This window comes from Mollisia scopiformis (assembly GCF_001500285.1).
Source record: "Mollisia scopiformis unplaced genomic scaffold LY89scaffold_5, whole genome shotgun sequence".
Classification (NCBI taxonomy): Eukaryota; Fungi; Ascomycota; class Leotiomycetes; order Helotiales; family Mollisiaceae; genus Mollisia; species Mollisia scopiformis.
In genome coordinates this window covers 391,190-404,669 of record NW_017263585.1, presented here as the reverse complement: position 1 = coordinate 404,669, position 13,480 = coordinate 391,190, and the positions used below count along the sequence as shown (strand labels likewise).

General features: G+C 48.3%; 5 protein-coding genes across 5 annotated transcripts; 3 read left to right on the top strand and 2 right to left on the bottom strand.

The window, feature by feature from the left end:
• Positions 1-1,593: 1,593 nt before the first annotated feature.
• Positions 1,594-3,335, top strand: LY89DRAFT_681636 (PLP-dependent transferase). Its single transcript, XM_018214340.1, has 2 exons — positions 1,594-2,095; positions 2,142-3,335. The coding sequence occupies exons 1-2, from the start codon at positions 1,666-1,668 to the stop codon at positions 3,185-3,187; spliced, it is 1,476 nt and encodes a 491-aa protein (XP_018075359.1). The 5' UTR covers positions 1,594-1,665; the 3' UTR covers positions 3,188-3,335.
• Positions 3,336-4,972: 1,637 nt separating this feature from the next.
• Positions 4,973-5,905, bottom strand: LY89DRAFT_704959 (uncharacterized protein). Its single transcript, XM_018217416.1, has 2 exons — positions 5,629-5,905; positions 4,973-5,581 (listed from the first exon to the last, which is right to left on the bottom strand). Exons 1-2 carry the CDS (start codon positions 5,792-5,794, stop codon positions 5,160-5,162), a joined length of 588 nt encoding a protein of 195 aa, XP_018075358.1. The 5' UTR covers positions 5,795-5,905; the 3' UTR covers positions 4,973-5,159.
• Positions 5,906-6,152: 247 nt separating this feature from the next.
• On the top strand, positions 6,153-6,985 carry LY89DRAFT_577282 (HET-domain-containing protein; the record flags this gene model as incomplete). The annotated part of the gene is made up of 2 exons (XM_018208884.1): positions 6,153-6,797; positions 6,908-6,985. Coding segments are annotated over 2 exons (723 nt in total), but the record flags the coding sequence as incomplete, so codon positions are not given.
• A 1,176-nt stretch (positions 6,986-8,161) lies between these two features.
• LY89DRAFT_422378 (uncharacterized protein) lies at positions 8,162-9,946 on the bottom strand. Its single transcript, XM_018207419.1, has one exon. It carries the CDS (start codon positions 9,852-9,854, stop codon positions 8,463-8,465), a length of 1,392 nt encoding a protein of 463 aa, XP_018075356.1. The 5' UTR covers positions 9,855-9,946; the 3' UTR covers positions 8,162-8,462.
• A 659-nt stretch (positions 9,947-10,605) lies between these two features.
• Positions 10,606-12,358, top strand: LY89DRAFT_681634 (uncharacterized protein). Its single transcript, XM_018214339.1, has one exon. It carries the CDS (start codon positions 10,744-10,746, stop codon positions 12,130-12,132), a length of 1,389 nt encoding a protein of 462 aa, XP_018075355.1. The 5' UTR covers positions 10,606-10,743; the 3' UTR covers positions 12,133-12,358.
• The last annotated feature ends 1,122 nt before the right edge of the window (positions 12,359-13,480 follow it).

Genomic DNA, 13,480 nt, shown 5'->3' with positions numbered 1-13,480 from the left:
GGGCTTAACATGGTCCAAATATCGTCACTTGCAAGAGAAAAAGTCGTACAGGGGGGTCCACCAGATCCTAGAGGCAAACGCTAAGCGGTCTGGAAACCAACATGGACTGCCGTGAAAAGCAGCAAACTCGGCTTCGGGATACCATGTTCCTGCAATGCCGTCTTGGATTGTAGCTTTCGCTTCGTCCAGACTCCAGACCGTCCGTCAGTACCTTTTTGGCGTCGTCGGCTATCCTTGGCACGAAGGATTAGGTTCGGAGAGCTGCTTTCGATGTCGCATGGCCCTGGCCGGCTGCAGCCTTTACATGCATACCTGAGATGGGATTGGACCACGGAGACCCGACAGGCGGTAACATCTGATCATTTGCTCCCGGAAAACCGTTAGAGATGTAAGCGGAGTGAGATTGCGGCTGGCAAAGTGACTCGTCGTTCGGATAGCACGACGCGGGCTATTGCTGCAAACACCTGGGCTGCGAGATGGCTTGGTCTCGTCTCGTCTTTTGCTTTTGCGGAGGCTTTCGGCCACGAGAGTAAGACGCTCGGGAAGTGGGGACACCTTCTAGATGCCTACGATGCGGTGTGAAAGACCGGGTAAAGGAGGCTTCGGCCTTGGATCCATATGTCAAGGGATTTGAAAGTATAATCCAGGACCAGGATGGTGCCCATAGTTCACCACGCCGACGACCAACACCGGCAATCGGTCATATCCACTACTGGAGGCGCGTCCGAGACGACAGAGTACATGTGGCCGTCTAGGATGCCTCATTTCCTAACGACTCGAGAGCGCCAGGGAGTGTAACGGGCAGACGGCTGGGTACTTGCGGAATGTACCACGATGGCCGGCTCGCCTACCCTGCATCACGCTGCGCTGCACTCCTTTGTCGACAGGCTCGCATGGGTCGAGAGCATGGAATGGCAGTGGGCAGTGGGCAGGGTGTAGTTTTGGAGTGGTGAATGCGGGATGGTGTGCGGATGCGGATGTCGATGTGGATGTGGTTGTGATGTGGGTTGTGATATGGTTTGTGGGTTGTGGCCTGCGGAAAGTAGCGAGAGGAAGGGGAAGTGAGGCAAAGTACGTGGGTAGTGGCTGGATGTGTGGGTAGGTAGTTGTGGTTAGGAGAGAGAGAACGAAAGTTCACGATGTTTTGTCGTTGGGGCCAAGCTTAGCTTCGTCTCTGACAAGATTCACACTCGAACTTGTCCAGCCAGCCAGCCTAACCCAGCAGACTAAAAGTTTAGCCCTTCCAGCACCTCCACCGCAACTCTCCATCCTGCCCCCCACTCTCTTCCTTTTCAGATTTCATCATCACACTCACCGTCTCCTCCGAGCCCCAAGCAACACATCATATCAGATCCCACTTTATGATTCTTATCGTGGCCTTGTCCTGGCGCCACGCTTCACCTTAGTCAAGCTTGGACGCTGATGCTGTCAGTAGCCGTCTGCTCCTTCTTTATATTAGCTTGAGCGTTGTCTTTCCTTCCGTCTCGCATCTTCCTTTCCTCCAAGAAAAGAAAGTATAGATAGACAGACTCACCCCCGCCTTCTTCTCTTTCTCTCTGATCTTCTATCCATGATCACGTTTGTCTGCGAGGGCTACCTACTCTATTTGATCCTCCTCTTTGATTGATTCCGGGAACAATCATCATCAACCACTCACCACTCACCATGTCTCCTTCTGCCTTATTGAGTGACCGCCAACGGCATGACCTTGTGCTTGCTCATCTCAAGAACGGTGTTCATCTCAATGGCCATTCCACCCTCTCCAAGAAAGCCTCATCTACAAATGGCTTCATCAAAGCCGACTATTTGCTCGATCGAAACTTGCACAAAGCATTTCCCGTTGTCAAAGGCGGCAAAGGAAACTACTTATTCCTTTCTGATGGTCGAAAAATCTTCGATACCACGTCTGGAGCTGCAGTTTCCTGTCTCGGTCATGGTAATGAAAGAGTCATTGATGCTATTACGGCTCAATTGAAAACTGGAACGCCTTACCTCGCTTCGACTTTTTGGATGTCTGAAGTCGTGGAAGAACTTTGCAAAGAATTGATCAATGGTACTGATGGAAAGATGGCTCGTGTCTACTTGACCGGTTCCGGTCAGTTCTGAAGCCTTAATAATGATCGAGATGCTTATAGCCTTAGGTTCTGAGGCAATGGAGTCGACTGTCAAGATGGCGCGGCAATTCTTCTATGAGAAAGACAAGAACACTCCCCGAGTAAATTTCGTCGCAAGAGAGAACTCTTATCATGGAAACACCCTTGGTGCTCTTGGCATTTCCGGGCATGTTGCTCGGAGAGCTCCGTACACACCTTTCCTCATGGACAACGTGCATCACGTATCAGCCTGCAATGCATATCGACAACGAGAAGAGGGCGAGTCAGATGCCTCTTTTGTGGCGAAGAAAGCAGCTGAATTGGAAGCGAAATTTCACGAACTTGGACCAGAAACGGTCATTGGTTTCATCTGCGAACCCGTTGTGGGGGCCGCACTCGGCTGCGTCCCTTCAGTCCCAGGTTATCTCAATGCAATGAGGGAGGTCTGCCATAGGCATGGCGCTTTGTTCATTCTTGATGAAGTCATGAGTGGAATGGGTCGTTGCGGAACTTTGCATGCCTGGCAGGGCGAGGATGTTGTACCAGATCTGCAGACTATTGGGAAGGGGCTTGCTGGTGGATATCAGCCAATTGCAGCAGTGCTGATCTCCCACAAAGTTGTTAAAGCTTTGATGAATGGCAGTGGTCAATTCATTCATGGGCAAACATATCAAGGTATGCCAGTCCAAGCTGCTGCGGCACTCGAGGTCCAAAAGATCCAGCGGGAGGAGAATTTGATGAAGAATGTCAGGGTTCAAGGTGCGTATCTGGAAGAACGTCTCAAAACTCTTCTCGGCGACCATCCAAACGTTGGTGATATTCGTGGTCGTGGTCTCTTCTGGGGTCTCGAATTCGTCAAAGACAAGAAGACGAAGGAGCCGTTCGATCTCAAGATGGGCATCGCCCAGAAACTTTCCGACACCGCGATCTCGCCACTTTTTAACATTACCTTGTACCCTGGTACCGGTACTGCGGATGGAGTAAAGGGGGACCACGTGATAATCGCACCCAGCTACATCGTTACTAGAGAGGAGGTCGACTACATTGTCAAGGTCATAGCAGATGTTGTGCACAGTGTCTTTTCTACTATCTGAAATTATTTGTATTAACACGAAAAGGGGCCAGAAGGAATGGAAGAGCGAAAGCATTTGATTGATACGCTCTACTTCTGTGTGGATTTACTTTAGAGTATGACTTTATATTCCTAGCGCAAGCTCAACCTAAATGACATTTCCATTTGATACAGGCAATAACTTGTTCTCGTTTGTATGTCCTGATTATTTCTGTTCTCTCAACTTGTGATAAATCGAGATTGAGAGGAGTCATGAAAAACCAACGCTTTCAACAACTGTAATCCCTCAAGTATGGCCCAGACGGCTCATATCAATGGAGAACTAGCAGTAACTTCTGTCCCCTTACTGCACTGTCCACAATGAGCTGCAGCCCCTGTAGCATGTATCTCGAAATGCAGGACTTTTTACTGATGAAGGAGACAGTCAAAGTTAACTTCCTTGGACCTCTGTTTCTCTCGATATCTCAGAATCGAATGCTCGCAAGGTTCATGCCACATTCCACTATGACTGTTGTGGCTTGATGATACATCTCAAGCATAATCTCATAGCAAGTCTCGACAGGACGCTTCCACCCATTTACATCAGCGAACCTTCAGACAGAAGAAACTTGGGAATACATACAAATTCTGATGCCAATCCTGCCTCCTAGCCTAAAATAATCAAAAAGTGAGATTGTCGAAACAACTCTCATTGTCTATCTGCAAAGTCCACGGTCATTATGAACATTGGTTCGTCTTACCATATCTAGTCCATCGGTACGAGAAGACTCCTGCCTCACAACGTGTTAAGCATGAGTGTCACCAGAAGGATTGTGGAAATATGAGCAAGAAGGCACACGGTGACCGATTGAGGCTGTTGACCTCGCGAAGAAAATCCCAATTCCGAATCGATTTCAAGAAACAAGACTCGAAGCAGCAATCAGTCACAGACACACAAAGAGCGACGTAGTGATTCTACATATTTGCATACATCTAGTACCAAGACCAACAATGACATGGCCGAGAATGAGGGTGTAGGTGGACGATGGTTACTCCTCCGTTGTTTACATTTTAAGCGAGGTCAAACTTGAATATAAAACCCCCCCCCCCCAGCCTCGCGTCCAGCCAAGCTAAAAGGATGAAAAAGGGATCTGAGAGACAAAAACTCGGATCTCACCTGTCGATAAGGGGAGGTCGTAGAAAACTTGCTCGGTGTCGGGTGCAGTTTTTAAAGTCGCGATTATGGCGTGTCTTCGTTATGGCGCGCCTAAGTCCATCTGGTTGCTGTCAACTGAGCTAACAGTATATTAGCAACCTTTGGTTTTCCGGACTTAGTGGCAGAAAGATTGCTTATTTAACTTTATTAAGGTAGCAAAGCAGAGCTAGCCTTATTCGGACTATCTGCTGGCAGAATGAAAGGCACTACTTCCACACATGCTATTGCCACCAACTCGGACTGCTTTCACGAGATCCTTCAATGAGCTGATGGGTCGTACTTAATTATCTCATTTAGCTAAGCTTGATGATACCCAGTGAGGTTTCGAATTGCTTAAGGGAAACTTCGTGATGGTATGACTAAAAAGCTTATCTCGAGCGAGGAATTCCTTCTTGAGGCACTTGGCATCTAATTTGGAGTTCTCGCGTCATTAAGCAACAGAACTTGTGCGGAGGATTTCGGTATGAGCTTTTGAGACTCCTATTCGATTACAAGAGGTCTGATGTTCGGAGGCATTTGTCTGATGTGGTCAGACTTGACGCGTTCTGAGGAGTATTGATATCATATGAAATACGGATCATAGGGTTATGCACGCTTGCCAAAGCCAAAATACAGAGTACATAGAATTGACACCTAGTTACTTAGCTCATCTTGAAGCCTTTAGCATACAATCAATTATAAAACCTCCACAAAGTCATGATATGAGCTTGCTGACCCCACACTGACAAGAATCGACACATAGGGAAAGACAAACCTGCAACGATTTAAAGCAAATAACATCCATATCAAATCCAACTCTTCACTTCTGCTCCTCCAGCAGAACTTTAACCCCCTCCTCAAAATCAGCAATATCATCAGCAGCCCTCGCAACTTCACCCCACCTCACCACGCCCTCCCCATCAATCCCCCAACTCCCACTCGTCTGCCACCGACTCCCGCTCTCCGTCGGCCGATTCCAGATCCCCTCGCCCTTCCCAAGCTTATACACCTCCCACATACTCCACGGATTCAACACATGCCACGCGCTTGAGACGCCCAGTCCCCATTTCGCGTACACAGCTCGCTCCGAATCGACGATCACTTGGACGTCTCCAGCGCCGCCGATCGCAGAGAGCCATTTTTCGGTGGAGGATTGGGAGCTGTGCGAGATAGCGACGAAGTTTATGGCGTTGGCGTGTTGGGAGGCGAGGGTGCGGAGGGAGAGAAAGTTTTTTTCTGCGACTGAGAGGGTCAGTGACTTTATTTGCTAGGAGGAGGAGGGGAGGTACAGGGACAGCCGCAGTGCCGGAGGAAAGTGACGATTGTACGTTTCCCATCTTTCGAGGGGAAGGGGAGAGGTTCAGATGAAGGGGCTTTGGATCCGAGTTCTGGAGCGGGAGAGGTTGTGAGTGAGGTTGGGGACAACCAGGATTGGAGTTCTTGTTGGAAAGTCATTTTGACTGATTTTTGAGGTTTGAGGAGTTGTATTGTCAGTATTTGGGAGGTTAGTGTGGTAGCAGGATAGGGTAGCAAAGTTTATATGTGTTGTTGACTAGTACTGTGCCTATGATGTTATGGTCGTGAGTATCGCCGTTATCTGATGGCGGGGAAGCTTTAGCAAGAGGCCTAATCTGGCTTAGTTCATGAAGGACTGGTCACAAACCTTATACTTTCATTTTTCTTCTCTTGGCTAATTATTTGAAAATGGCAATTGCTTCTTTGTTTACTATCTTGCCGACATGTTTTCTCAAATAAATTGTTCGTTTCACAGCGTGATAAAGCATTCAAGTTAAACTTTCTTCACTACATCAGCATGCGTCTAATTGACACCTCATCCCTCACTCTACACGAATTCTCCGGAGCCGACACTCCCAAATACTGCATCCTTTCTCATCGATGGGAGGAGACAGGAGAAGTCTCATTCAAGGACCTCCAAGCGGGCATAGGACCCGAACTAAAGGGTTACTCCAAAGTCCTCGGTTGTTGTAAGCAAGCCGTCCTTGACGGTTGGAAATATGCGTGGATCGATTCCTGCTGCATTGACAAGTGGAGCAGTGCTGAGCTTCCGGAAGCGATTAATTCGATGTTCTTGTGGTATCGAGAAGCTCAAGTGTGTTATGCGTATCTGTCTGACGTGCCTTCGATTAAAGGGTGCAATGAGCACACGACTAACTTAAACATGGCGCAAAGTAAGTGGTTTACTAGAGGTTGGACATTGCAAGAGTTGCTGGCTCCTGAGTATGTGGTGTTTTATGACGAAAACTGGGATGAGATAGGGACGAAGGCTTCCTTGGCGGATGTCATACAGCGGCGGACAGGTATCAAGGACCTGAGACGATGGGAAGAAGCTTGTGTGGCACAGAAGATGAGCTGGGCTGCTTGGAGGCAGACTACTCGTGTGGAGGATCTAGCATACTCGCTTTTGGGAATATTTGGTGTGTATATGCCGCCTTTGTATGTAAGTATATTCAATCGCAACCATTGATTTCCAATTTCTTGAAAGGCTATATGTACCTCTTTCCTAGGTCATACGCAAGCTTGTTTTGCTAATTTTCATAATTCTGGTAGGGTGAAGGGAACAACGCATTCCTAAGACTACAACTCGAAATCGTTAATAGGTCCGGCGATGAATCCATCTTTGCCTGGACAGATACTCTCTTTCTGAACACAACTGGAGTATTTGCGAACTCGCCACAGAACTTTCACGCTTGTGGTGATATCGAAGTCATCAAAGGCCCCAATGCAATGATGATGTACCGTGAGAAGCCCTACACTATAACGAACCTGGGGCTACGTCTTGAAGATGCCCTTGTTCAAGCAGATCTAAAGACGATCAAAAAGATGGTAAAGAATGCGGTACAACCTTGTCAGATCGAGGACCTGGGTTTCGATTATAATCCATCCTCCAAGGAGAATTTATACATTATGCCTCTTAACTGCACGATTCCTGCGAAAGACCGCAGTACCACCACCGCCTCCGGACCAGGTCGTCTTTGTCTCGCGTTGATCCTGGAAAAGACATTTGGCGATCACTTCGTAGTGCTGCGATATGACATTCATCGATTCGTCACAACTCCGGTTCGGAGAATCCCACAAAAGCTGGCATTTGTAACGCTGTTCATCCCAACCGTGCCTTACCAGAATCCAGAGAAGAATTTCATGATCGAGGCTCCAGTGTCTGATTCTCAAGTTACTTACTTGGGCAGCCATACCTGGAGGTCTGGATCAATGTCCTGGCCACCGGGTTTCAACCCAGATTGGAAGCCTGTCTGGACAGTCGCCGAAGATCAAAAACATGCGCAGAAGTTCGGGATCAATGATGGTACTTCTAGGCGGCTTGTAACAGTCGTGATTGAGTCCCAGGACTCTCCTGGAATCCATCTTTTGCGACTAGAGGTAAGTCACTTCTCGGTAAACGCCAGTACATTTGATATACTGACTGCAAGGACCCAACCGACAGGCGTCTAGAGAAATGGAAATGGAGAAAACATGGAATTCTTACTGTAAATCATCTCTTTACCGACAGGGTAATGATCGATGCTCTATGGCTTTATCTGATGGCGCAATTGTCTTTGCTTCCCTAAAGAGGACGCAAGATGCTGACTTCAGAGTCGAGATCAAGATACTGAATTCGGACTGGATTCAGAAGAAGATCAGTGAGAGTTGAAGTTCGTTACAGGCTGGTGAAGCAGGGCTAACGAAGTGAAGCGAGGACGACCTGTATTTCGGCGTAGAGCAATATTCAAGCACTGCGTCAATCAAGTAGAAGTACTGGATCATCAAGCCCCGGTGCATATCCATAGCCACCTAGATAGCTATAGGAAACACAATCGACTCAATTCAATACGGACCAAGAGCGCTTGCTCCTTGCTCCCTCATAAATTCAAACTCAGCTGTCACTAGGTAAACAAACCCCTTCAAGGTGAAAGTGACAGCCATAGCTTGCCATTCCTGCTAAACATGTCAATCATACAATGACATCAATATCTACAAATCAGTCCATCACGGTCATCTATCATGACCCATCATCTATGACCCATTCCAGGAGCCAGAATTCCATGTATCATGTGATTCATAACCCACCAGTAACGCCTTTTCATGCATAAACTCCTCTGAAGAGACCTCACTTCCCATTTTCAATACGTTCCAAGCATACCCTAAGATCCTTCCCAGGTACCGAGGATAACACCTGCATGCAGGATCCACAAGCGCTCAAGCAGCACCAAGTACATCTCCATCTCATCTCGGCATCCTTCTTTTGACAGATCATGCATGCTACAGGACACAATGCATTTCTAGATCCTCGCATGAACTTGTGTGATTGGTAGCAATCGTAGTGAATTATGTCTAGCGAAGGACCGGAGAATATCGTTCCTTGAGCAGCGGGCGAGTTAACGGTAGGAAAGAATGAGCTATGCGCAGCTGGTGAGCCGAGATTTAGGGGCGAGGTCGTCTTTTCTTTGTCTGGTGAGGGTTGTGGTGTCAGGATACGAGCGGTGAAAGCTTTCTGGGGTTGTGGTGATCGCATAACCTGAGGTTCGGATGTGATGGTGAGGGTATCGCTGGTGTCTCGAGAGTGATTGGCAAGTAAATTCGGGACTTCGGTATCGGACATGGTGGGTTGTGTCTTGAGATAGTTTCTTGCTTCTGCTTTTGGAGGTAACTTCGGAGCGGTCTCTTCTGGAGGCGTAAATGGTGAGACTGGAGATAGGACTTGAGGCGTAGTAGGTTGTTGCTTGTCTGCCTTTAGATACTCGGGCGTGGGGAGGCGCTGGAAGGACGGGTATTGCTGTGGAGGAGCTTCATCTTGCTTAGAGGATTCTTCAGATGAGGTCTGTTTCTTCAGCTTGTTCTCCAGCTTGCCCTCCAACTTCGCAAGCTTGTTGCCCATGAATTCGGGTTGAGGAGGAGCCGGGCGAACAGGAACTGGCTTGCGGCCGGTTATGCTTCGAGGAAGCGGGCGATCTGTGGATTGCTCCTGCCTTCTTGGTGGGCTCGCTGTTGAACCGTTGCTCTTGGAGAGCTTGAGGTCTGGAACAACAATGCTTTTCTCACTTCTGACAGATCGACGTTTCCACAGCTCTGTTTGCTTGGGAGATCCGTTCGAGCTTAAAGGACTATCCAGAATGTTTGTGGTTTGTCTCTCTACTTTGTCTTTTGGCGGAGGAGGTGGGTTCTGGTCGATTTCTGAGTCAATGGCGCTCACAGAATCTTTTGTATCTCTGCTACTGCTGTCGGATAGACTTCGTGACAGCCCGGGGCTGTCCGAATATACAGACGAGAGGCTGCGTATGGATGGCGGTTTGGGCGGTTTGGCTTGTCCGCCAACAGGTCGCCGTGGAATAGTCTTTGCTGGGACACTCGCGTCATTGGGAAGCGGAGGAAGTGGTGAATACCCTGAGGACGACATCATTGCGCTCGACTCCTCCTTTTCTGCTGATTGACCTGGAGCGACGGGCAGTGCCTTGGAGAATCGACTCCGGCCTCTTGGAGTTGAAGGGAACGTCGAGAACATCTTGAGATCAGGACTTTACAACAAGGAATAAATATCTCTCAAAGATTGCAAATCACGACAACATGATGGCGGACGCAGCTCCACAATACTTTTGTTGCGGGATAAATTATTTAAAAGCATTTTGCAAACTTCAGGGGACAAGGTGTGCCCAGCTCTTTTTCGAGTCCTGAAACGCGAAGCTGAAATGGAAATCCATCCGACCTATCCACCCTCGAATCAGAACATCATCCACGATCCAGCTCCCTGCTCTCACGGCAACGATAGTATTTATGCAGTCGGAAGTCGGGTTGTTCATTTGCTCGATTCAGCCACGCCGTCGACCTCCACGATTGCCGGCCCTGAACATCTCAGGGTCCATGGGAGAAGAAACAAATTGCGAAGGGGAAAACAATATCAACTCATCTCGGCGATGCAGTCACACGGCTTGGAAGCCGACGCGGCAAAGTCGCACCACCTGCGATGGAGTCCACGGAGTCGAGTACTGTATGAAGTCGGCGAGGTTCACAGATCAGGGAGTTTGAAGAGATGACGATACAGTAACTCCATCGTCCAAACAAGCTATGACATTCGGGGCGGTGGATCTTCACAGGGGGAAGAGAGGCTCTGGTCCTAATGGGCTGAGATTCTGAAGTCTGATGCATGGTCCATCATGCATTCGAGAATAGATTTAGTAATACCAGTGCACATCATATTGATTAGTTATGCCTGCTGTGGTCGTACGTACCATCATCAGAACGGAGAATTTATGAAGCATTTCAGAGTGAAAAGGGGTAGAGATCATGACTGGACGAGTGCCGAGCCCCCTCCCTAGACAACCACAACCGTGCCCTACATTAGAGCCAAACCTTGCGAAGCCCTGTTTATTTCCGAAAAACAACATCTCCCAACCATGTTAACATCAACTATTCCTTCGCGGACCAGATCATTACGGAAACCCTCGGATGCAGGGACGAAATACGATCGATCATATGCAGGAAATCAAAATGAGCAGACGGCCCCAGCGCGACCAGAGAGGGCATCTCAGAGCCCAAGTCGATTGCCCGTGAAGCCTCCAACGCGCATTACTCGAAGCACTTCAACAACAGCGCGTCCGCCCAGTGCCACTGGCAGCACGACGAGCAATGGATCGATGCGCCCTCCTCCTCCAAGAGCAAATATAAGCAAGCCAACCACTACAGGTGGACTACAGAGATCCAATTCGAATCGTCGGCCGAGTACGTCCTCACAAGTTGAGCCCGAACCGGTCAAGAAAGATCGGTCAAGGCCTCCGATTACCATATCTCGACATATACGCAATTCCTCCGCAACTTCATTCTCTACAAGTCAACAACAACCGCCCGGACATTCACGTACACGGTCATCCTCCACCCTCACGAATTCCACTTCCACCAATCTTCCTCCACCGTCGAATCGGAGCTCAGTAATAGAACCAAAAGTGCAACCGCAACCCGAACCCCAATTGAGAAGACCGGCGTTTTCAACGCTTCAACAGCACTTCTCTCCAGCCAAGAGTCTCGCACCCAAACCACATCCAGCTGCTTTTCTAGCTCCACCCTCTCCAAGCAAACTTCCATCGAACATTGCAATATCAGCTGAAACAGCGAAGCTCCAGAATGAACTTCTTCAGCTCCATTTGCTGCATAAGGATGCTGGACGAGTAGATCAAGAGTGGAGAGCAAGTGCGAAGCGAAAGCTGGGCGCAAGGTTCCATTCCGTGGTTGACAAGAATGATGAATTGGTGGCACTCGAGGTCCAAGAGACGGGTAAGATCAATGCGGCTGCACTAAGAAGCTGGCATGATCAAGGAGGGTGGGGATTGGATGAGAAAGTTCAGGTCCTTTCAGAAGTTTCCAGTGGTCTGTGGAACATTGGGGATAGTGGAGGGCGGTATGCTAGGGTTGTGAGGAGATTCGAAAGATGGCTGAGGAGAACACAGGAGATTCTCGAAAGAAGAGAACACGACGTACATGGAGATGTGGTATTCCTGGAAGAATTGGATCCGGCATGGAAGGATGACTGTTCGGTCATTGGACGAAAGTTGGAATTGTGGCGGGATCAAATGCGAGATCTTGGTCAACCGGAGCCTGGATCAAGTTTGGGCCAGGTAGTGGAGGGTTGTCGACACCTTGTGAAGGGCATGCTCATGGAATTGGAAGTTATGGTTCAAATCGAAAGGGATGCTATGGCAAGAGAGGTGGAATGGATTAAGAGTATGAATGGTGACGTCTCGGATGATGATGATACCCCTGTGGCAGGTGCTATTTGGAGGTCTGGATAGGCTCGGCTGCAAGTCAAGAATTTTATGAATTATATCAAGACTATCGTGCCTACAATGTTTCAAGCTGGGAGGAGTGAGTCGTCTTAGGTGTCCAAGCATGGAGACGAGAAGCCGAGAAACTCTTCGGTAGAGACTTCACTCTCGTTAAAATGGAATACAAGATGATATTGTTCCAGAGTTTGTCTAAGTGGGGTCCCAAGTGTGAACTAAGATTTGGTGAATGAAGTGGTATGCTAATGACGTGAATGCCCTTTTGCTTTAAATATCTGCTTTTCTTACTTATGTTGTCCCACAAGCTTTAGAACAATATTATCTTATCTTCCAACCTTTACAGTGCTTGATATTTTCTAACATCTCGAAGGCAAGAATCCTAAGAGATTGACCTAAGCTATGGTAACATCATGTCGTCAAACAACTAGGTCCACTCAGTGGACATCTGTCCATGATGCTGCATTTATGCCAATCACGTGGATAGAGTTAGCCAGGGTTGGAAGCAGCAAATGGAAGGGCGTTGTTCACAATAAAGATACACAAAAAACAATAAACCAAATAGCATTGTGGAAAGTTCGAGACAGATTGCATCAAAATAATGGAGTAACTTGTAAAAGTTGGGATTAGTTACGGACTTTTTTTTGGTACCGATCAAAGATGACGACTTAACACCCACCAAGAGATTTTGTTTCTATTGACTGTCTGATCCAATCACCGACGCCAGAGAGTGTAATGTCTGTGAGCTTCAGGTTCATTGATCCCTCGAGTTTTCACCACATCGCATTTCGACCAGATCGCACTTCCCCCTAAGGCCCATTTCTTCGCATCGCAGTCCCGTTCTTTCCTCTTCTGATAAATTACCCTACGAACTGTACACCTGGGCATCCAGACGTGCAATCGACGCGAAGTTCGCTGACATGAAAAGCGCGACAAACTTCACAATCGCAAATAAATAATACTAGCACACCACCCCCACACAGCAGATTGCACAGATCATTGGCATCTTTACAAACAGGGTCGTCTTTCCCCAAAATTCATAAAGGTCCGTCTATGAACACATTGTCGCAAGGGACTCGTTTTCATCCCGCTCTCTGCTCCCCCTCTACCCTGCGCAACAAACCCGCTGACCCCCGTCTGCTATTCTAGACACTCGCTCGAGCTCCTCGACATTCATATACCTGCTTCGAGGCTGTCCGATCGATTCACCATGCCGCCGTCTACAAAGCGCTCGCAGAGAGTCCGCCGTGAGACAACCAACAATGTCGATGTCCCAGACTCGTCCCCGTCTCGCCCGGCAAAGAGAAGAAAGAAGGCAAGGACCCGAAACTCGAGTCCTATGTATAATACTAATGCGTGC

Coding starts and splice junctions, on each gene's coding strand:
- LY89DRAFT_681636 (XM_018214340.1), top strand. CDS start 1,666: ATGTCTCCTTCTGCCTTATTGAGTGACCGCCAACGGCATGACCTTGTG. Junction 2,096..2,141: donor TGTCTACTTGACCGGTTCCG/GTCAGTTCTGAA, acceptor TTATAGCCTTAG/GTTCTGAGGCAATGGAGTCG.
- LY89DRAFT_704959 (XM_018217416.1), bottom strand. CDS start 5,794: ATGACTTTCCAACAAGAACTCCAATCCTGGTTGTCCCCAACCTCACTC. Junction 5,582..5,628: donor CCGGCACTGCGGCTGTCCCT/GTACCTCCCCTC, acceptor TGACCCTCTCAG/TCGCAGAAAAAAACTTTCTC.
- LY89DRAFT_422378 (XM_018207419.1), bottom strand. CDS start 9,854: ATGTTCTCGACGTTCCCTTCAACTCCAAGAGGCCGGAGTCGATTCTCC.
- LY89DRAFT_681634 (XM_018214339.1), top strand. CDS start 10,744: ATGTTAACATCAACTATTCCTTCGCGGACCAGATCATTACGGAAACCC.